The sequence below is a fragment of the Xiphophorus couchianus genome, chromosome 17 (assembly GCF_001444195.1).
Source record: "Xiphophorus couchianus chromosome 17, X_couchianus-1.0, whole genome shotgun sequence".
Taxonomy (NCBI): domain Eukaryota; kingdom Metazoa; phylum Chordata; class Actinopteri; order Cyprinodontiformes; family Poeciliidae; genus Xiphophorus; species Xiphophorus couchianus.
Window position 1 is genome coordinate 15553315 of NC_040244.1, and position 22371 is coordinate 15575685.

Consider the following 22371-nt stretch of genomic DNA (forward strand, 5'->3'; position numbering starts at 1 on the left):
CCCAGTTTTTCCTTTATTTTGAAGCCAAAGGCTTAGATATGTTAGGTAGTCATGGAGATCGCTTTATAATAAATGAGGATTGCCATATGTGACACACTGGTGACCTGTCCAGGGTGTACCCTGCCTCTCGCCTAGAAAGTCAGCTGGACTGAGGCACCAGCAACCCTCCTGACCCCGCTAGGGACAAGGGTGTTAGAAAATGGATGGATGGAGGATTGCCATATATCAAAAATATATTGTAATAATGGGAATCAGCTGGAGAAAATTTGGGGGCAAAGAATACATATGTAAAGATATAATAAAAGGGATAGAATTGTTTTTAAATTAGAAAATAATACAATGGAAATAAACATATTGAGAATAAAAATAAAGGTTTGTAAAATGTACATATTTAGGCAAAAATAAAAAAATAATTAGGCTTTAAAACAGTTTGCTTACGAAATGAGAATACACATTGGTGAATGGGCAAATTCAATCAGATCCCCCTGCATTGTTGCTTTATTACTCTTTAATTAATTGCATTCATCTACAGTCCAACACCGCCTCTTTTTATTCGTAAGAATTAGAAATAATCATTTGTGTTGGTTATCACAAATTTTTTTAAACATGTCCTAAGTTTACTTTAACCACGTATAAATCAATTACGTTCAAATAAAATGTCCAGAACGCAATGTATTAGTAATTATTTTTTAGCACAAAAACTGTCTCGCATCCACCCTTTAAAAATTAACTTAAATTTTGTCCCATTTATAATTTAGTTTTTGTTAAGCTAAAATCGAATAAAGATCATATAGTATTAATGTATGGCGCTCAAATACTTCTCCAGATGACAAAATGGTCTAAACCCATTTTTTTTCTACTCTTTTTTTTTTTTGATGAGGCATATCACTGGGCAGCCCTCTCCTCTTTGACAACACATCGGGTCCTTCGTTTAGCGCCAGTTTAGATTTTCTTCTGTGTGGAAGCCGCTTTGTCGAGTCTGTGTATTAAATTAATACCCACCTGGTTGGGACGGAAAGACGGTGACCAAAGAAAATAAAAATAATACTTTATGAGGTTCTAATATTTGGTTTGGTGTCTCCGGTCCAAGCAGAGGACAGGAAACCGAGCAGCTACGAACGGAGGTAAAAGCGTCGACTTGCAGCTGGAGTCAGACATGGAGAGAAAGTACTTTATTTTTAATATTTACATTTGTTTGTTTGTTTTGGTGTTCGCGAAAGTAGAATGTATTTCCGGAAATAAGCAGTGTTGCGTTTCATATTCATTTTAGACGTGCGTGTGTTAGCAGTCTGGATTAGCATTTTACTCCTGTGACGTCGGTGAAGAATGTAACGCAAACTTGTTGAGAAAAAGATTCCGTTTCTCAAAGCTTTAACCTTTAAGTACATGACGGTTCTGCGCCAGTCAGGTTCAGACACCCTCTGACAGATCAGCTTTACAGGATGGGTCTTTATTCATATTTTTACATTCAGTAATAAAACAACTGATTCTCAGAGACACAGAGCCTGCCGGATGAATCTGAAACAGCCAGACATTTCACAGTGATGTAATATGAATAGTCATGTTTGTCTGTATAAAGGAACTCATTTTAGGATGTGCTAACATTCAAATGTCTTCTTCACAGTTTATAACGTAGCAACCACAATTTTTGAGTGAAAAGGTTTTTTTGTTTTTATTTTATGAACTCAAAAGTTGCCATATTGCTGTCATCTCAGATTGACTGATCATTTAATTACATTTTATTTTTTATGTCAGAATTGCCATCTGAGATCAGCCGCAGTCGGCACCTCTAAAATGGACAGTAAGTATTATAAAGTTTAACACACATCAAAGTAAAGACTTTTGGAGTTTAATACTTAGCGGCTCTTTTCTCCCTCAGGTGAGGACGACCTGGACATTCTGACGGCGCTCCTGGACGAGAGCGAGGAAGCCGGCGAACCGCAGGCGGACGATTTGGACGGGCTGTTCGATGAGGACGACGGAGACGAGGAAGGGTACAAAGAGGACGGCGAGGGGACGGACACCGTGTCGGAACTCTTCGGGGACGTTGAGGACATTGAAAACGAGGAGAAGGACGTGAAAGGAGGAGGAAGTGGGGGAGAATCCCGCCCCACCTTGGGCAGGTCCAAAGAGGATTTGCAAGGTTTGTCTCGCATCACTTCACTCCAGATTTGTTTTCTGCTCCACTGAGGAATTTTATTTTATTTATTTTTTTGCTTTCTTAAACGTGTCCTTGTGTTTTCTGCAGAGGAACTGAGGCGGATGCAGGAGCAGATGCAGAAGCTGCAGCAGCAGCTGCAGGCGAGCCAGAAGAGTTCAGCTTCTCCCAAAGCAGGGAGGTCAGAGCCGACACGGAGCCAGAACCCAGCGTCCAAACCGAGCCGGGCCAAAGCTGAGCCACAAGCAGGTAAACGTGTTGCTTAGCAACTCTACTGAGCTTCTACTACACTGCTGCTGGAGGGCCAGGAAAAAACTCATTGATTGGCTTTTAGGGATGAATTCAAACCTCGTTGGTTGTGATACGGAATAATTAAGCAACAATTAACTTCTTATTTATTTGTTTTTATTATTATTTTATATAATTAAACAGCAACGTTTGTTTCTATTATTTCTGTTTTCATTTTATTACATTCATAATTATGCAGCAATAAAGTTATTCTTTATTTATTTTTTTACTGTTTTTAATTTTTGTTTTTTATAATTGGGCAAACTCATTTGACATTATTATTTTTATTGTTTTATTTGTTTTATAAAGAAGCAACAATAAATGTCTGATTTAAGATTACGTGTATTATTTTTTTAAATTAATCAACAAATGATTTTGTTATTTTGCTTTCTTTTTAGTATTTTTATAATTAACAGTAAATTTATATAAAAAACATTATTCCTTTTTTAACTATTTTATAATTAATAAACTTTTAATTAATTATTTCTTATTTATTAAGCCCCAATTACCTGTTTTAATTTATCATAATTTTAATTTTTATATTAGAGGAAAGAAAATTATTTACAGTCAAGCAACAAACCTTTACTTTTTTTCTTTTTTTTTTTTTTTGGTTACTTGCTTAGCACCATTACGTTTATAATTTAGCAATAATAAATTTTAAATTTTTTTAAAATTTGTTTTACTACATTGTTTTACAATTAAGCAACAATAAACTAGTTTTTTATTTAGTTATTATGACTTTTTATATTTATGTATATAAAAGTGCAACAATAAACTTAAATCATTTTAAAAAACAACAATTCGGAGCAGAGCTTTTGAACCTAAAGACCCAAAGTAAATACCATCTGTGCCGTCAACTCTTCCCCGGTTCTGTCTTTCCATTGGATGTTCTTGTGACTTTGTTTTCTTCCAGTTTCAGCGTCTTTATCCTCTCCGGCCACAAGGGGGAGCTCCAAGCTGCAGGAATCCTCAGACTTCCTCTCTCAGCTCAGCAACGCAGACTCATTCAAATGTAAACCAAGAGTGGCTCACCAAGCCAGAGCTTCACCTCCAGGTCACACCTTCATTCACCCCGGTCTATTCAGCTCTGTGAATCAAAGCTGTCCTTGCATCTCATCTTGCGTGTATGTGCTGTTTTCAGAGGATAGGAAACCACTGGTGGAGGTGAAGATCGGCAGCTCCTTCCAACCTCTAGAGAGCACCAGCGAGCCCTGCGGTCGCCCGCTCTCGCCCCCTCCCTCCCACGTTCGAACCTCAGCGGCTGGAGAACCTAAACCGTCTAAACCAGCGGCTCCGCCTCCTCTTCCTAAAGACATAGGGGTGGAGAAGTACTCAGGACTGCGGCTCAGGTCAGAGCCGCTAGCCTGTGGTAGAGGCAGTCGTTGGTTCATTGAGCTGTGGAGGACTGAGGTCTGAACTGATGCTTTTGGTCGATGCTTCATCAGGAAGCCGCGAGTTTCCTCAAGCGAGATGGAGCGAAAGATGGCCGACCGGCGGCTGATCCGGCTGTCCCAGGTGCCGGAGCGGCTGAAGCGGGAGAAGCTGGAGGACAGCGACTGGGTGACGTTCGCCGTGCTGGTCAGCAAAGCTACGCCCCAAAGCAGCAGCAGCGTATGTTGTGATGCTTTATGTTATTACTCTGACCCCCTCGACCCTTGACCTCCCATTGGTTTCATGACTCAACCTTCTCTCTGCAGGGCAAAACCTTCAGCGTCTGGAAGCTGAGCGACCTCCACAACCTGGACGTGTTTGTGTCCCTTCTGCTGTTTGGTGACGTCCACAAGGAGCACTGGAAGATGGAACCCGGCACGGTCATAGGAATCCTGAACCCCAACCCCATGAAGCAGAGAGACGGCTACGACGGGGTAAGGTACACACACTCAGGCTGTTTTCACACCTGATAGTCCGGTAGACTCGGTTGGTTGGGGACCAAAATTGCAACATTTGTTCCATTTCCAGCTGGTGTGGTTCACTTTCACATTGCACTGAGTCAAACCAACCAAACTAATTGTTTCCTACCTGTTCCCCTCCTCGCCTGTGGTGGTGCTGCACCAAGAACCACTGAAGGAAACGACAGAAAATCTCAGAGCAAGACACTGAACACAACTTTCTTCTTCCCAAAATGTAAACAAAAATGTAGTGGCGTTATATTTTAGCGGTTGTAGGATTTGTCTTTTGTCTTTGGTAAAAATCCACAAGCTATTTCTCCCTCGAGTGCTATATTTACATGTTTGTTATGGTTGTATTTTCCCAGAATTCTTCGTGTTAGAATCTGCTTTCTGCTTTTGGAGCATTTTCTTGTCTGCTTGACGTTCACATATGCTTTCAAACTGAGCCAGACTTCATTTCAATTGGACCCAGACCTAGTTTTTTAGGCGGATCAGAGTTCTATTCCACATTCAAACAAACAGGACCTTCTGGACCTTCAACTAGAGTTCAATTAAAGCGGGTGTGAAGGCACCCCTAGAGACTCTGAAACTGAGCTTCATTCCCAATCGTCCCTCGCTGCTAACACCCTGGTTGCCCTGCAGGTCAGTCTGACGGTGGATCATCCTCAGAAGGTTCTGGTGATGGGGGAAGCTCTGGACTTCGGGACCTGCAATGCAGTGAAGAAGAGCGGGGAGCCATGCTCTCAGATCGTTAACCTGGTAGCCCTCTGTTTGCCGCAGCTTTGTCGTTCCAATCCGGTTGTCTCGTCAGATGCTAACCGCCTGACCCTCTCTGCAGTACGAGTGCCAGTACTGCCAGTACCACGTCAAGGCCCAGTACCAGAAGATGAGCTCTAAGAGGGCCGAGTTGCAGTCGTCGTTTTCCGGGAAAGCCCCCAACCGGGTGAAGGGGAGCGGGAAGGGGGGCAGCCTGAGAGAGCGTCTGTGTCAGGACGGCTTTTACTACGGGGGCGTCTCCTCTGCTGCCTGCGCCGCCTCCCTGTGAGTCCTGCTGAAACTACAATCTAAGTTAATGTTCTTTATTGTAAAGGTTCTACTCAGCTCAGGCTTAGTTTCAGAGCGTCCACAAAAAAGTCTGAAATCCAAGTAGCTAAAATTACATTTTGAGGCCGTAAAATATCTTAAATTCATTGAATAAAAGTTAGTTGGCCTTAAATGCATTAATCACGGGTCTTAAATTTGGTTGTGGCAGGACTATTTAATTTCGTACTTAATTTATTTATTCTTTTCCTCATGGGACTGTCAAACTCTGTCAGGCAAGAGTTTGAGTTGCCCGCGTTACGAGTTGAGGCAGTTGAGAATACCACTAGCTAGCTGCTAATATACCCTTGCTACCTAGCTAGCTACTTTTACATCTATCATGGGTTAGTGAACATCCATCACCAGTTAGCTGGACAAAGTTCGTACATTTCTGTGAAGATGCAGGTCTTAAATTCCATTCATAATGGTCTTAAAAAGCTTTTAAATTTGAGTTGGTGAAACATGGATTAATCATGAATATTGTATATGTATTTTATATGATAGATCAACACAGAGTAGTGCATAATTATGAAGTAGGAAGAAAATTCTGCATGGTTTTCATATTTTGTTTTTACAAATAATGATCCAAAACATATGCCATGCACTTCATGTAGGATATTGAGCTGTTAGCGTGTCATGACAGTTATGAGTCTGTCATACAGCAACAGTCTTGAGTCAGAGGTTTCTTCAGAATTGTTGCAACACTGACAGCTACTGGACAGCCTTCCTGCCAACAGCTTGAATGTTGATGTTTCCAGATTCTGGCTAAATGTGCAAAGCTCCAACAGACTCGTTCACACACCATGTTTCAGGTGTTTGTAGTGTAAATAATGTTGAAATTTATTCAGAATTTTCTTAGTTTTTCAGTAAAACACATCTGCGGCTTCAGTAACTAGTGAAGTGTGTTGCAGGACTGCATCTAAACCGACCAAACCGGTCCAGAAAACCCTGGACAAGCTGTTTGTGAGAGGATCGGCTCAGCTCATCAGTCAGGCCAAGAAGATCGGTACGCTGCCTGTATGGTTTACCTCAGCGCTCAGCGTTTTCACTTTATGTCTTTAATAAATACAGAGAGCTGCAGTTGAGCCGTTTATAAAAAGAAAAAATCTGATGTGAGACCTCCGTTTTCTGGCGATTCCCAGGTATGCAGTCCGGGGAAGTTTCCGGATGCTCCAACGAGTTCAAGAGCCTGATGACGATGCCAACCCCAGGAGCTCTGCAGCTGAAGAAACACCTGGAGCAGGACAGCCAGCTGGGTGAGCAGCGGGAGGAATGATAATAATAAGTACCAGAATAAAAATAATAATACTCCTCCTGAACTTGACGTTTGTCCTCAGCCTCCAGCGATGCAGCCGGAGCTCCACTTCAGTCCATCTCTGCGTCCGACCTCTTAAAGCAGCAGAAACGGAAGCAGCGGGAGCTCCTGGAGAGCCGTCGGCACAGGGTCCAACAGAGGGCGCCGCAGAACCCGGGCAGCACCGCTACGACGGGGCGAGCCAGTCTCACATCCCCAGAGGCTGCCTCGGAGGTTCCCATGGCGACGTCGGACGCCCCGACGCTGGGCCGCGGCTTCTCCAAAGGCGACGACATTCTCTTTTTCGACAACAGCCCGCCTCAGGCTCCGCCCCCTAGCGCTGTCAGCCTATCAGCCGCCAAGCTGGCCGCTCTGAAGAAGCTGAGGAGGAAAGGAGCGGCGCTGGAGAGGGAAGACCCCAACGCCGTGAAGAGGAAGAGGAGCGACAGCATCGACATCAACGCCCGAGTAGAGAAGAATCGGACGTCCCTGAATGGTGCGTACAGAAGTGTTCACACTTCAAGGTATTATAAATTGAGTTCATCTAAAGTTAACTGATCTTATCGACCGGCTAACGATTAATTGATAAGCAGCAATTTTATTAAAAACCTGCATTTTCCCTTGTATCAAGATGGCCTGAAATGAAAACATAAAGGGCACATTTTTCACAATATATTGAATTTTTAAAAAATCATTACAATTTAAAATGTTGTGTTAGCTTTATTAAATATTGACTGAATAAGCAGAACGTTGTGATTTCTCACAAACTAAGATATATTGGTAAAACATAAAACATGAACCTGTTGCAGACTTTCAATATGTTTTATAGAATTATACTATTTTATTAGCTCACCTGCTCAAGGATTACAGATGGAAACCAGCTACAGCTAAATCTGGTGCTAGGCATCTTTTATTAATATTTTTTGCACATTGTCCCATTGTGACACAAGCCTTGCATTTACTTTGTAATCTTTTGGCAAGAAAGGAGGTGGTGATTTTTTTTTTTTATTTGCAAAAATTACATTAGAAATTTTGAATTTTATTTTTGGAAGGTGACTATATGTAGTATAGTCACGTCCTCAACTTGACGTTTGTCCTCAGCCTCCAGCGATGCTGACGACAAACAATTGGTTCTGCTGATGCATGACCAGTATCGCCCTCTGCTGGATGCCGGCCAAACTACAACACCGAAATTGGCAGATATGTTTTAATCAATTTGAGATCATTTTAATTTAATAAACCGTTAAATTAATATTTTGCATCCTTCTTTAAAATTATTTCTGAGTACATTGTTGTTGCGCAACACCCCCCCCCCCCCTCCTTTCTGTCTCTACTCTCTCACTCTCGTACTTCCTCTTCTGAGAGGGGAGATGTGCTACCAGCTCTCCGTCTAACGGGTCCGTTGAGTTTCCTAAATCTGCTGGGATTTACCCTGTCCAGAACTGAAGTAAACTCTGTTTAAGCTGGTTTCGAGAAACGATTCGCCTGGTTATCTGACGGCCTACATCCAGGTGTCCCACCCTTCTTCCCCCTGTGAATTAGCCAGACTGAGCAGCCTACAGCCAACTAGTTTCACAGAGCACACCTGTTAACGGTCGCTCGTTCTCTATTTTACAACTTGCATTTGTTATTGAACCAGGTAGGTTTTAGTGACTCGGGCGAGTCCCAAGGATGAGGTTTTAAATATGGGCTACCAGCAACCTAAAAACATTTTCCACCTCTTCCTCTCCAGAATCAAACATCACAGCTATTTTACAACCATCAAAGAACTTTAAGGTGACTCATTAACTGAATGTCCACAACATCTTTAGATTTTCTTTATGCTAAATATTTTATTAGTAAGGCATTTTTGCAAGGGTCAGTACAGCTTAATTCAGTAGCAGAAATAATCAAATAAGTAAAATCAATCATCTAGTCTATCTTTCCCTACTGCTGATACTGAGAACTAAAAAAGGAACCTTAGAGCGAGACGGACGGAGTTTGGCGTTTCGAACCCCAGACCTGGCACGATGATGAAGAAGGTGTTGCAACAGGAGGAAGATGTTGATCGGCGAAGGCCAGGATCTCCGCAGGTCTGATGAGCCTCCTCTCCGCATGGATGCTGAGGTCACACAGGACTTGGTGCTGGCAGGAAAAAAGGCACCAGTTCTTCTTCCTTGTCTTTGTCTTCATCTTTGTCTTTGGGGTCAGAACCCAGCCGATGAGAGAAGTGCGATTCGAAGCCACAGATTGTGGGCCTGACGGGTTGGTCTCCATGTGCAGGACAGTCTCCGGCTCCGTGGCTCCGACTCTTCTTCAGCTGCAGAGTTCTTTGTCCATCTCGATCTTGGCTCAAAGCTGCCCGGAGGATCCAACGAAAGGTTCCTCTTTTGCACCCACCTTATATAGGGTTTATCTGTCTGCTTAGACAGATGATCTCATATCCGTCACTGTCTTAAGAGACATCATGTCATGATGTCTGTGCCAATGTCTCAGGGCTGCTCAACCTCCTGTTTCCATATAAGGTGCTGATCATCTCTGCTCTCCTGTTAGTTCCCCTTTTTCCCTTCCTGTCACCTTTCACCTACCATCTACCTCCAACATATCAGTGATGTTTAATTGCAGTTTTACAACCTTTTACACCATTTCAAGTTCAATGTCAAAATCACATTTATATCACATTTATTTTCTTTAGCTTCTCTGATTTAGCATTCATTTATAATTTTATAACCATAACTTATATCACATTTATTTTCTTCAGCTTCTCTGATCTATCATTCATTTATGATTTTATAACCATAACTTATTAGTTATTCTTATTATGATCTTAATGTGAGTTATTACAGATGTTTTTCTGAAAAGAAACCAAGAATAATTTATTATTCTAATTATTTGATACCAAAGTTACAGTTACTTGTTTTTCTTGTAGGTGTTCTCACAAATATAAGTGTAAGTATTATTACAAGTAAATCAATATTAATATAAGTATTTTACTTTGAATCTTATCAAATTACTCAAAATGTTTAGATTTCATTCTTTAAAACTTTCATGCTTTAAAATAGTCTCAGCTATTTTTATAAATCTGCAGGCTGGAAACTTCCTCTTTTTCCAGGAAACCTGCTTTTCCTGTTTAATGAATCTCTCTGACTGACTATGATTTCTTATGATTAGATAGAAAAAAGTAGAATTAAAGCAAAGTTTGCATGAGACAAAAACAACACACACAACCAGATTTATTTTATTGACACTTAAGTCTACTGTTGGGCCTTGATATCACTTGAGTGATTCATTTTAAAGATAACTTTATTATTACTGTTAAACTAAAATCTCCAGCATGGGGAAGTGGGATGAGCTCGGATTTTCTTGACAACATATAGAACTCCTCCTTTGTCTCACCTGCTCAGGCGGGCCGTCCGGTAACGGGGAGGAGGAGCCCGCCCTGAAAAAGAAACGTGAGCAGCAGCGCTACGTGGAGTCCGAGGAGTTCCAGAAGATCCTCAACGCCAAATCTCGTCACAGCGTCGCGCTCCAAGCGGTACGACCAGAGATTTTATAAAAAAATTTTAATGTTTAGCTTTCAGGACAGATCCAGATAACCGAGGCTGCTTCCTGCTTCCGCTTCCTGCAGTCAGAGTACCAGCTGCAGGAGCGCTACTTCAACGTTCTGGTGAAGAAGGAACAGATGGAGGAGAAGATGAAGGCAGTCAGAGAGATGAAGTGTCGGGCTGTCACCTGCAGAAAGGTACACCGTGGCGTTGCTGTTGGAACGTCTCCGTCTGTCGTTCCGGAGTCTGATTCTTTCCCCACCTTCCTGCTTCTACATCTCCAGTGCAGCTACACCTACTTCAAGCCAGCGGATCGCTGCGTGACTGAGAACCACGAGCTGCGGTGGCACGACGCAGTCAAGCGCTTCTTCAGATGTCCCTGTGGACAGAGGGCCATCGCTCTGGACAGACTGCCACACAAACACTGCAGGTAACCCCGGAGACCCTCCTCTTCCTCCTCTTCACGCTCACCCAGAACTGCCGCTGCAGACTAAACTGAGCTGCTGTCATTTCCAGCAACTGTGGGCTGTTTAAATGGGAGCGAGACGGGATGCTGAAGGTAAGACAGAACCCCAGGAGAGGAGAAGCACAATGCATGCTGGGAGATCTGAGCTGAGGTTCTGGATCTTCTCTTTCAGGAGAAAACTGGACCCAAGATCGGAGGAGAGCTTCTCCAGCCTCGAGGAGAGGAGCACGCCAAGTTCCTCAACGGCTTGAAATGAACCACAGAGAGGAACGTGTGTTAAGCTTTTTATAATTATGTAGCAAAATTTCTCACAAACTAAGGTTTTAAATTTAGATGTTTTTTTAAAAGAATATTCAGATGTTTAAGGTATTGAATTTGTAAACAGGCTGAATATAGCAAGACTTTACAAAGTGTCATGTAAAGGTCTGTTTTTATACTTTTTAATAAAAAAGTTTACCTGAAAACTTTGGGTGTAAAAATGAGGAAAAATTATTTCTATTGTTTTTTATTTTCCTCCACACTGTCTTTTAAGAAAAACAAAAGAGGATGTTTTCATCCACTTTTTCAATTTCTCCAAAGTTATTCAATTAACATTTAATAACTTATTTTTCCCAAATTCAATTTTGTTTTGTAATTTAAAAAAATTACCCTACACTCCTTTTTCTGAAAACATATTAATGTATAATATTTCAACTAAGAAGACTTCCAATAAAAAAAATTCTCTTTGTAAATCTTTTTCATGCTATAAATTGTTTTTGAAGAGACAAATCAGCTCCAAGGTCATTTAACAGAGAACATAGAGACGTGCTTTTGTTCTTCAAACATGACCACGAATTTTATGAATTGGCTTAAACTTGGATCATAGTTATTAATAATTTCTGAATTCTTAAGTTGCAGTGATACAAATCTAGAGATCACGGGAAAAATGTCTGCAAGGTGGGTTTTTATGTCGCTCCCCAGAAAAGCTGATAAACTCAAAATATAATTAATGGCACTGTTAAAAAAAGAGGTCAAGTAAGTATAACCCTACTCAAAAAAGAAATTCTGATTTAGGAAAAACACAGAAGTATAACTTATGGCAGCACAAGCATGATAGACAGCGCTAAGACCCGCCTCCTGGCTCTGATTAGTTGTGATTAATTGGCACTGGCAGAAGGTGGGGAATCTTTTTAAAAAAAAAAAAACATTATGTCTCATACCACAATGTCACAACATAGAGACAGTTTCAACAAATATGTAAAAACATTTCTTATAAATTACGTAGTGCAGCTTTAATACTGTGGAACAGCTCACAGTGTGTTTAGTATTTTTACATATAAAATGATTTGTTGCAGTGTGGCAGCAGCACCGTAACTATTAAAGTTCAAAAACCTGAACACATCAGCTACTGTGAAGTATTTCAGTTCAAAGTAAGAGATAACATAGCTCTATAAAAATCCACCCTTCTGGCTCTGTAGGATTCTTGGATCACTGAATTAATGCATAGAATCAGCAAACGCTCTCTACCGCTTTCTCTGTGTATGTGTGTGTGTGTGTGTGTGTGTGAATCAGGTTTTTATATCCTTGTGGGAACCTATTTCTGTCTACAATGTGGGGTTGTGGGGACCATTGCTACTTGTGGGGACATTTTCTTGGACCCCATGAGGGGAAATGCTGTTTTGGGGTTAGGTATGTAATGGTAAGGGGTAGGGTAAAGGTTAGGTTGTAGAAAATGAATGGAAATCAATGTAAAGTTCCCACAAGTCACAAAAACATGACTGTGTGTGTGTTGGCAGCTCTACTACTTAATCCATTTGGCTCTCCTGCAACTCTTCACTTTTAAGACTCACAGTATCCAGTGCAGATATAAAATATCTCTATGTTTGCTCTATGTTTTTCTTTGGGATTGTCATTTCTCAGCACTAATACTTTGTCGTCTTTATATGATTTTCTCACTCCTCTCTTGGTCTCTTCCATCCAGTGTGTGTCAGATATTTCCTCTCTGGAATGTGGGATTCATTGCAGCCTGATGTCTTCAGCAGCTTGCTTCATTTTTATTTTTCCACCCCGCTTCCCTCCTTTTGAATACTCCAAATACCAGACATTGTGGAGGCAAGGTGGCCTCATGGAAGCTGGTCTTTATTCCTTTGCAACTTAAATACATGATAGTCAGCGCAAACCACACTGTGCGATCAGCTGCACTGTGTAGTTCCTATAGTAGGCACATATAAAAACCATTTTAAAAAGCATGCAAAACTGGGAGCTTCCCACAGAAAAACTGCGCAATTAAAACACTTTACATATATTGCACAATTTCTAAATCATGAAAATAGGATAAGTTTTGTGGAAAACTTAACATAGCTTAATGTCTTACACATACATGAATAACTTTAGCGCTTGCTCTCATATGTCAGCCATTTGCCGTTGATACAGGCGCTTTGTTGCTATAAAGAAGAGGTGGAAATCTTTACGCAATGTCACGTGTTCAGTGAAACCAGTAGAATCGAGGATGGAGGCCGTCGTAATGATACTCTCGCAGCTGCTCATTCGTCTCGTTTGACCTCTCATTTACTTCTGTTAAAAAAAAAAAGACATTTATGTTACTGCAGCTTGTAGCATTTTAGCTAATGCTACTTTTGTAAGCTAGCACATTTCCTGACTCTAAGGGAAAAAATACCTATGAAGAACATAAACTATGAACGTAGCTCTACCAAAGTTATGATTCACACATATTTAATCATCGCTAATGTTTGTCCAGTTGCTGGATTCCTGAACTCTTGATTCCAAAATGGCAGGAAAGCTGCCAACTCAGTGGAAGCAACTCCAAGTGGGTCCTTATTTAATTTGATTTACTGGCTATAAATTATATGTATTAAATTCAACATTGTTTTTATATAAAATCAATTTTTTGAAAAACATTGGGTTACATCTTCTTTGAAATCTTAAACTCTGTTTGCTGGTTTATGCTAACTGCTAAACCAGTTCTCTGAAACGTTGGACCTCCTCAGAGACTCGATCTCAAAATAGAACCAAAGTAGGAACGTAGAACCATTAACTGTAGAAGGAAAGCTACTCTAACACGGCCTGAAAAATTCTTTACAAAGAGCCTTAAAGAATTACAGATCTATCGCCACTCATGACTACAAAGTTAGTTGTCACATAACGTCATGTTAGTCACTTTGCCAAACATAATCAACATCCTTCCTTCCTTGTTCAATTTTGTCTCTACTAACCACTAAATAGATGAGCAATTTAGTTGCACTTCTGATTTTGAAAAGCCTGGTAAACCTTGCTTGGTATCCAGAGACCATCATTGTCTTCTTTAAGATGCTGGTATACCAAAAGTACCAGCCTTGGTAGTGATGGTTGGCTTCCACGTTGCCTTCTCACACTACTATTCTTGCATGTATAGGGGCAATTTTGGTTTTCTACCACAACATTTTTTTAAAGTTCTTGCATTTTTAATCATACGCTGGTACTGTAATCAGGGATGCCGGGAGATCTCGGGTATTGCTTTCTTGTCTGCAGTTTTTTCAGTGTAATTTCAAATCAATTTAAAGTACAGTTCTAAACCGTTTTACACCAAAGGCGCCATGAAGGGTGCGAAGCAATTTTCTGTGGAAACTTCTTTAAAGATGCAAGGATTTAGCGCACATCTATCTTTTCATTCTTTTTTTTTTTTTTTACGGCATTTCCCGTCAGGAGACGACTAAAGATAATCCCTAATGGTTACACATAGATGAAACTGGCAGCTGTCTTTTTGTTTTCTTCACGAGCCTCCCTGAACATCCTTCATGCGAAGCCAAATCACATTTTTATGGTAAATAGTTCTCAGTTTAGAAACTGTGACTGCAACCATATCACAGCTTTCTGACCACTCCGGGGATGATTGTCAGCTTTCGGTGGACCGCAAATAGACGCTTTGAATGCGTGCGGCCTCCCAGGCGTCGTCCTGCGGTCGGGAGGAATCATCCTCTCCCAAGTCCGAACTGCTTCTTAATGTTTGTTTGTTCAGCCATGTCGTTAAAGCGTTCGGTTTTCCGAAAGCGCTTGCTGGGCCCCAAACTTGTTGTCTTACCATCACGGTCTTCCTCAAGGTAGTTCTCGTATTCGTCTCTCTGTTCCTCGTTATACTCCCTCCTTCTCTCGCTAGCAGCTCGCTTCATTCTCTGCTCAGCTGTGGTGGAGAAAGAAAAAAAATAAAACAGCCACATTTTAGACTTTCACCAAAACAAAGCACATGGATACCTAAGAAAGCTTACGACTGACCCACTTTGTATTTATCTTTTTTCTGCTTCGCAATGTTTTCTTGAATAGTTTAGCTAGCCTGGCCATTGGGAATTGAAGCACATTTATTTATTTATTATATGTATTTATCAACCATATCTATACAATCCCTTTGAGTAAACAGACATTTTAGACAGGAATTGCACTTTTTAAAATTTTCTGAATTTCATAAAATAGAACCCCACACAGAAAAATATTTTATTATTTAGTGAGTTACGTCCATCACAGGACAGTGATCACACAGTGGTTTGAAATCTAAGCAAGCTTAGAATAACCCATGAAAAGAACACATTTACTGCTCTATCCATTAGGAATTTAAATGGGCAGATATTTGTGACAAGAGTCAACATACACACGAACGACACTGATGGGGAGAACGTTCCAAGTTTTAAGGAAAGAGAAGCATAAGTCACAGAACCTTTTTTTTGTAACCTTGGCCATACAAAAATGAGTTTTACTGATGTTAACATAACTTGTCTAACAGAACTACATCACCGAAACAGACATTCGAAACAACTAGACGTGACATTCAAGAATGCTCTCCCGTGGCACGCTCTTTCGCCGGGCCGCACCCGACGATATCCAGTCAGTTTTTTGAAGACCATCACTTTTTAGCGTGACGCCTGGTTTGTTCACTGTTGGCACTAAGTCACTTGCATTGCTAGTGACTTAAGTTTGGAGAGGCACATGAATTGATGTTTAAAATTATTATGATATGATAGGGAAAAATACTAATATGGGAGGTCGGCAGGAAAAAAGGGTAATATACGTGGGTTTTCAATCAATCAATCACATTTTATTTGTATAGCACATTTCAGCAGCAAGGCATTTCAAAGTGCTTTACATCATAACAAGCACAGAAACACAATGCAATATAGAATCAACAATCAAAACATTACATTAAGTCAGGTTCCATCAATAAATGTGTAACTGATTACGTTTCAAATACAATCCTAAACAGGTGGGTTTTCAGTCTAGATTTAAAGGAAGTCAGTGTTTCAGCTGTTTTATAGTTTTCTGAAAGTTTGTTCCAAATTTGTGGTTCATAGATGCTGAATGCTGCTTCTCCTCGTTTGGTTCTGGTTCTGGGGATGCAGAGCAGAACCAGAACCGGAAGACCTGAGAGGTCTGGAAGGTTGATACAACAGCAGCAGATCTATTGTGTTGCTGAGCTGTTCAGTGATTTGTAAACTAACAACAGTATTTTAAAGTCTATTCTTTGAGCTACAGGGAGCCAGTGGAGGGACTTTAAAACTGGTGTCATGTGCTCCATCTTCCTGGTTTTAGCGAGTTCTGGTCAAAACGGGAAACTTGTATGTTTTATCAATGGAGGAAGTGGAACGAATCAGTTCAGCCAGCGTTGGCCACACTTCCAAATATTAAGTTAACTTTAACAGCTGCCTCGTTTGGGTTGGCACTCCTCCCTTTGCATTGGAGGATGGTTGTTTACAGACCATACCATACCATACCAACTTTATTTATAAAGCACTTTAAAACAACCACGGCTGATACAAAGTGCTGTACATCAACACACAACATAAAAATAAAAAGCATAAAATAAAAACTTACAATTTAAAAACAAAAACATCCAATTTAAAACTAGATCCCGCTAGAGTTGAAAGCCAAATAAAATAGATGGGTTTTAAGACGAGCTTTAAAAGCACAGGCAATTTCCAGTAAGCTTATTTTTTTTCCCGGTAAGCTTCATAGCTTAGAACATTTAAAACTCTAATAGCAATCCTTTCTCAAAAACCCTGAGCCCGAACCCGCTGCACGAAGCAAAACGTAGAAGAAAGAGGCATGGTTTTTATCAGGCTATTCTTATACCTGTACTTTATCATCTCAGCTTTCAAAATTGATCGTCATTGAATATCCATGAATACTGTATGTGGATTTAGGCTGATCCAATAACAGCTGAAAGGTGGATTAAACCTTTGACAGATCAGCAGTAAAAACTTCCTGCTTCATTTGTCGCAGGGTGGGGAGGACTTTCCACCTAAAAAACATCTAACCTGAAGCAAAAATCAGGAGAAGAAGAAAGTATCTGAACCAACTTAGATAGTTTTAACCAAAGGTAAATAATTCAGGAATCTTGTCAGATTTACGTGGCTATTTACCCGGTTAATAGAGGAAACCAAATAGACTCAAATTAGTATAAACACCTAAATAACCCAGTTAAGTGAACTGGGTTTGGCTTTATGTAATCTCTCTTTACTTCTCTTTGTACCAAATCAACAGTCCTTTTCCATGCAGGCAGAGCATGTCTGATACACACATTAAACTTTATTAAGCTTTTAGGTGTACCCCTAATTTAATAAAAGTGGCAACAAGATATGGATTACATCATAGTAAACACACAGGTCTGCTTTCAGTCTGCCTAGGCACTGTCCCTCCAAAGCAGCCAATGATCATTTAGCTCGGCTGCTGGAAAATGTCACAATTAGCCTCGAGCTAAGCTAGCATTGTAAACTGCTCCCCAGATGCGTTTTACCATATGTAGCTTTTTGTTTATTGTATTTTTCACGGTGAGCGCTACTGTTAAATTATTGCCATTTATCTCAAATAATTAAAAAAAGTAAATTGAAGGCGTTTGATTAGCACTGTTAGTGCTATGCCATCAGGTTAGCGCATATAGCCTAATGGTGTTTTTTTTGAGCCATGTTATTAGCTCGGGGGAAGGCTAATGATCTATTTTAAAGTTTTAAACATTGTGCTGATATTCTGTGCTCTATTTGCTTTGGAATGACATCACACCAAATTTAACTGCGTGTTGATCTTAAGTCTGAAAACAAATGGGATTTGCTAGCTCAGTGAGCTGGCTAACTGCTGTTACAAGTCAGTAAGAAGGTTTTTTTCTTAGTATTTTATGTAATTAAATGCTAAAGGAACACATTAACACGTTGTACAGAGCTGTGTGTGTAACTGATTTAATTAGCTGTAAATTGTCAGAGCTTCAAATAAACAGGCCATTATTGCAGCTTTACATATTTTTCTCCCCCCTCCTTCTAAGCTGCCAACACCCACAACATGCACAAAGTGTTCCTGAGAACCTCCACTGCTCCTCACCCCTTAGTTTGTCTTTTCTCAAACAGATTAAAGCGGAGCTGGTCGGGAGGGCAAGAGCTATTTGCGGCCCAATTTCAGAATGTTACAGATGACCTGCCGCCACAGACAGCTGTTTGCAGATAGACTCTTAAATCATTTTTATTGCTAAGATTTTCACAGACTAATTAAAATCTTCTTCAAATGGAAACTATTAACACCAAAGTGTTCGGTCTTTAACAGCAAAAGCCGCCGTCCGATTTACTGTGACCACAAAGGTCTGGTGATTTTACTCAAATTCAGAGATGGCCACACCCATTCTTTAAAGTTGACTAAATACTGCAAGTGTTTTTGAAGGAAAGGCGACTCAATTCCTGCACCCTGAAGTTGCTTTTTTCCCCCAAGACCAATAAAATAAATGTCAAAAAAAAACAACAACTATCCCCTAAAAATTAGGAAGTTATGCTTTCCTGTTAACAGGCCAAACATGCAAGACCCTTTTTTCTGTTTTGAGTCTGCAATGATTTACAAATCCCTTGTCTACAAACGTCTGGTAAACATAAAAATATTAATAATAATTCTAAGTTTTGTGCCCCCAAGAAAACGTTGAACTTGGCAATTTTTGGCTTGTGGCAAAAGGTTTTGACTGAATGAGAGCGAAAAAGATTTACAGATCGCAACGTGTGTTTTAAGCAATCTGCCGTATTAAACTCTTGGCTAGTGTCACGTTGATTGATGCTATCCAATCAACGTGATTGGCTAGCGTGGCTACAGTTAAGTTTTCCAAAAGTGCTCATACTTTAAGATGCCAACTCCCCGTTAACTGGATTTTCATAGACTAATTAAAGTAGACATCCTGGGCAGTGTGTCACATTAGAAAAGCTCTATTGGGCACAGTACTGGTTTATTTCTTAAAATCAGGAGCCTTTTTATTCTTGAGTTATTCACAAGTGAGAATTCTGTGATTTATGTAATATCATACATCTAAAACAACAATGATTAGAAAAGTAGCTAATTCTAACCAAAGTTTGGCTGCTTAGAGGGAGAATATAAAAATAAATTAAGATTTTTCAATATTTCACATTTCTGAAAATAGCTGTCCTCTGCTCTGACAGATACAGACGTTCCTATGCATTGTTGACATGAGGCATAGAAATGTTCAAAATGAAGTAATTCTGTAAATTATTCCGACTTTCAGTGCTTTGAAGTTGCTTTCTATACGGCGCTTACTGAAGAGGGAACGTTTTGCTGTGAGAAACCCGAGGAGGCAGAAGTCGCTCCACAGTATCCTGTGACTCCTTGTGCAGTTTCCAGCCCGCGTGAGTCTCCGTCTTGGCGTGGACCCGCACAAGTAGTGGGGCGTCTCTTATTCTCCTGAACTTTGACAGCTCGCAGTCGAAACAAACCACATCACCGTCCCAGTCCCACCACAGACCAATAAATCCACCGCTGTCTATCTCAGCTCCTTAACGACAGGCCAAATGTGTCTGATGTACTGTAGGCCATAATTACTACTGCAGCTACACAGGGGCACGCCACAGTAACTAACACCAAAAATAAACCAAATCACCCAAACAAACCTGTTATTCCACTGTGGTGATAGACATGGCTTAGGCCAGATTTTACTACACCTACCTTGGACCTCGGCGTAGTACTTGGGTGAACGGCGACTGCGGCGTTTTTGACTGAAGAAGTTTGAGGCGTCCGACTCGGCCATAAATACCTGGCGCGCAGCTCCTGGAGATGACAAGACGGAGGGTTTAAAAGTCACATTAGGAGACGAGGAGCTGTAGACGGTAAAGGTTTGAGCAGACATTACCTTGAGCATCTGCAGGTTTGGCGTCATCCCGAACCGCCGCGCTTTTCACCACACTAGAAACTGGAAACGAGGGAGAAACGAACCTGGTGTCGACTCTTTAGGTTGTATTTTAATGATTTTCAGGGTAGAATCATTTGAATAAGGTTTGAACAGTTTTTACACTTTTCTCCAGGGCCAGTCAAAGCCTTTTTAGGGCCCTCAGCTGATTTTCATTTGGGGTCCTCTATGCCAACATGTCAACACCAGATGCTTGATCATTCCTAAGCTTTACCTACTATCATTAGTATCATTACCGTTAGCATTAAATATTTCAGTGGCATTTAAGTGTGCCATATTACTTTAACTATTTGAATGTAACATCAGCTGATAAACACTAAATTTACAGTGAACAATAAAATACATATTTTAAATTTTCCCAAGAGTGGCAGCAGTTAGCAGCAGGAAGAGATTAACTAAATATTTGTGTGACTATAAAAATAATACAAATTGGTTTTCCATTTGTGAAAGCATTTAGTTTGTATTATTCTTTGTTATAAAAGCAAATACCATGCTAACTCTATCAAGTTAGCATGATAAAGCACCAGAAATTTTGAGTTTTTAGGGGGCCCCTACACCACTTGCATTGCCTTAGGCCGGCCCTGCTTGTCTCAGTCTAGGCAAAGGAGAGAAAAAAGCTCTGGACATGCTGTTTTTTGTGCTTAATTCAATTCAAAAATACTTTATTCCTTCCAAAGGGAAACTAAATGTTATATTTAGAAGGTGAGAGAAAATTAAGAGGAACTTCAAGTTTCACCATCATCAGATGTTTGGGCCATTATTGGCTATTGATTTAATCTATGGTAATCTAATATTTTTTTAAATAAATGTGTCTAAATTTGAATAAAATCTTTAAGCTCCATAAGTGAGATGGATTCCTCTTAAACAAGGTAATCTTTTTAACCTTGTTTCATTGACAATAGCGCCATGGCTAACTTTTACTAGCAACAGAAGCCATAAGTATATTTCTTAGCGTTTTATGGATTTAAACATTAAAAGCTCATGGTCAGACATAACCACAAACAAACTCCCAGAAAAGAAAAGAGAATTGTGTATTGCTAAAGCTATCGCTAACGGCAGCCATATTGCAGCTAAGACAATTTCACTTCATTTTTCTGACATAAACCAGTTTGGACATTTTTACTCTTAACTTCAAATGGGACAACAGTCACTACAATAATTTAGATAAATCATTTTATTCTTTGAAAATTCGTGACATGATTTAACCGCTTGATTCAAAATTATAAAGCAATTATTATTCATTCTGCAGCTAAAATAAATATTGCAGGTAGGATAATATCTAGCATAAATTATTTGTTCTTAAGCAGAAAGGTAAAAAAATAAATAAATAAATAAATTGGTTTTTTTTAACAACTTATGTTCAAAATATAATAATTATTGCCTTTTTGATCCTTATACAGTAACAAGCTAGTAATACTTATAGATGTCTGACGCTACTGTAAAAATGTTTCTTAAAAAAAAGAAAGAAAATAGAATCATAGATTTGAAACTAAAATAAAAAATTGTTCTGAATTCTTCCCATTAAAAAAATTTTTTTTTTTTTTTTTTTTTCTCCAACTGTGAAGGCGGGACGTTGCTGATCCCTTTTGTGCTGCCAAGGTACTTACAGGTGACGATGAGGAGGACGGAGAGCGACGACAAGAGGAATGCTCGGGTCCAGGACATTCTGAGGGAGAGGAGCCAGATCCGTGTGGGACTGAACAGCACACCTATCAGAGCAGGACTGAGGCTGGATGGAGGGATGGAGGGATGGAGGGATGGACGGGAGGACGGTGGGCGAGCCAGGAAGGGAGGAGAAGAGTGGGAGGAGACGGAGGGAAGGGAGTGAAAGGTTCATCCAGTGGAGGAAAGCTGATGGTTTTTCCATTGCTACCGGGAGGGAAAAGGAGAAGAGACTGCGCTACTTTGGGCATTGGATCTTTTTTTTGCCTCATGCTGCCACTGAAATGGAAGCTATTGGAGGAGACCAAAGATCTGGCGCGAAGAGGACAGGGAGGACGCGCTTAAAATAAAAATGAGCCAAATCTATAACTGATGTGACCATGGCAGCAGTTGATTAAAGGAGCAGTGTTCTGCAAAATCCACTGTTTGCGAGCTTTGCATCATATTACTAAGTTATTCCCTCATCACAAAAATACGTGGAGCCTTCGATTTGTTCGTGCATGTTTGAGAAATCCTTTAATCTCCATGGCAACCATTCAGCCGTGCAAAAGACCCGGGTGGACCGAGCTCCGCCTACAGAGACGCAACTCCTCGGAACTGCAGTTTCCAAGCTTCCCTCCCCGCAACTCCCCCACTCCACCCCTTCAGACTAGCCAGCAGCAATTAGCAAACACCTGGTGGAACCACACATCATTATAGGAGCCACTTTGCAGAGCAAAGCTGGTAAAAACGTTGCTAAAGGGTTAACAGAGGAGCCATGTTGTGATGACTTCCTGAAGGCAGAGTTTCAGAAAGAGCAGGAGTTTTTAAAGAGACAAAGGCCCAT

General features: G+C 40.4%; 2 protein-coding genes across 4 annotated transcripts; one reads left to right on the top strand and one right to left on the bottom strand.

Annotated features, from left to right (window-relative positions):
* The first annotated feature begins 908 nt into the window (after positions 1-908).
* Positions 909-11163, top strand: mcm10 (minichromosome maintenance 10 replication initiation factor). 3 transcript variants are annotated; one of them, XM_028044065.1, is made up of 18 exons: positions 909-1124; positions 1756-1801; positions 1880-2143; positions 2249-2407; positions 3390-3500; positions 3588-3795; positions 3892-4057; positions 4144-4311; positions 4978-5094; positions 5174-5376; positions 6327-6421; positions 6558-6671; positions 6753-7205; positions 10093-10223; positions 10317-10430; positions 10518-10663; positions 10750-10792; positions 10872-11163. In XM_028044065.1, the coding sequence occupies exons 2-18, from the start codon at positions 1795-1797 to the stop codon at positions 10953-10955; spliced, it is 2583 nt and encodes an 860-aa protein (XP_027899866.1). In that variant the 5' UTR covers positions 909-1124; positions 1756-1794; the 3' UTR covers positions 10956-11163. The 3 variants fall into 3 exon arrangements, with proteins under 3 accessions (XP_027899866.1, XP_027899865.1, XP_027899863.1); XM_028044064.1 differs by having other exon boundaries at positions 910-1167; positions 3360-3500; XM_028044062.1 differs by having other exon boundaries at positions 910-1124; positions 3360-3500.
* Positions 11164-12782: 1619 nt separating this feature from the next.
* Positions 12783-21765, bottom strand: ucmaa (upper zone of growth plate and cartilage matrix associated a). Its single transcript, XM_028044126.1, is given in 6 exon segments — positions 12783-13252; positions 14757-14855; positions 19643-19744; positions 19827-19886; positions 21491-21632; positions 21634-21765. Coding segments are annotated over 6 exon segments (609 nt in total). The 5' UTR covers positions 21751-21765; the 3' UTR covers positions 12783-13163.
* Positions 21766-22371: the final 606 nt, after the last annotated feature.

Excerpts from the sequence above, each read along its gene's own strand:
- mcm10 (XM_028044064.1), top strand. Across the intron at positions 10,664-10,749 it reads CTGCCACACAAACACTGCAG|CAACTGTGGGCTGTTTAAAT; the intron begins GTAACCCCGGAG and ends TGTCATTTCCAG. Across the intron at positions 10,793-10,871 it reads AGCGAGACGGGATGCTGAAG|GAGAAAACTGGACCCAAGAT; the intron begins GTAAGACAGAAC and ends CTTCTCTTTCAG.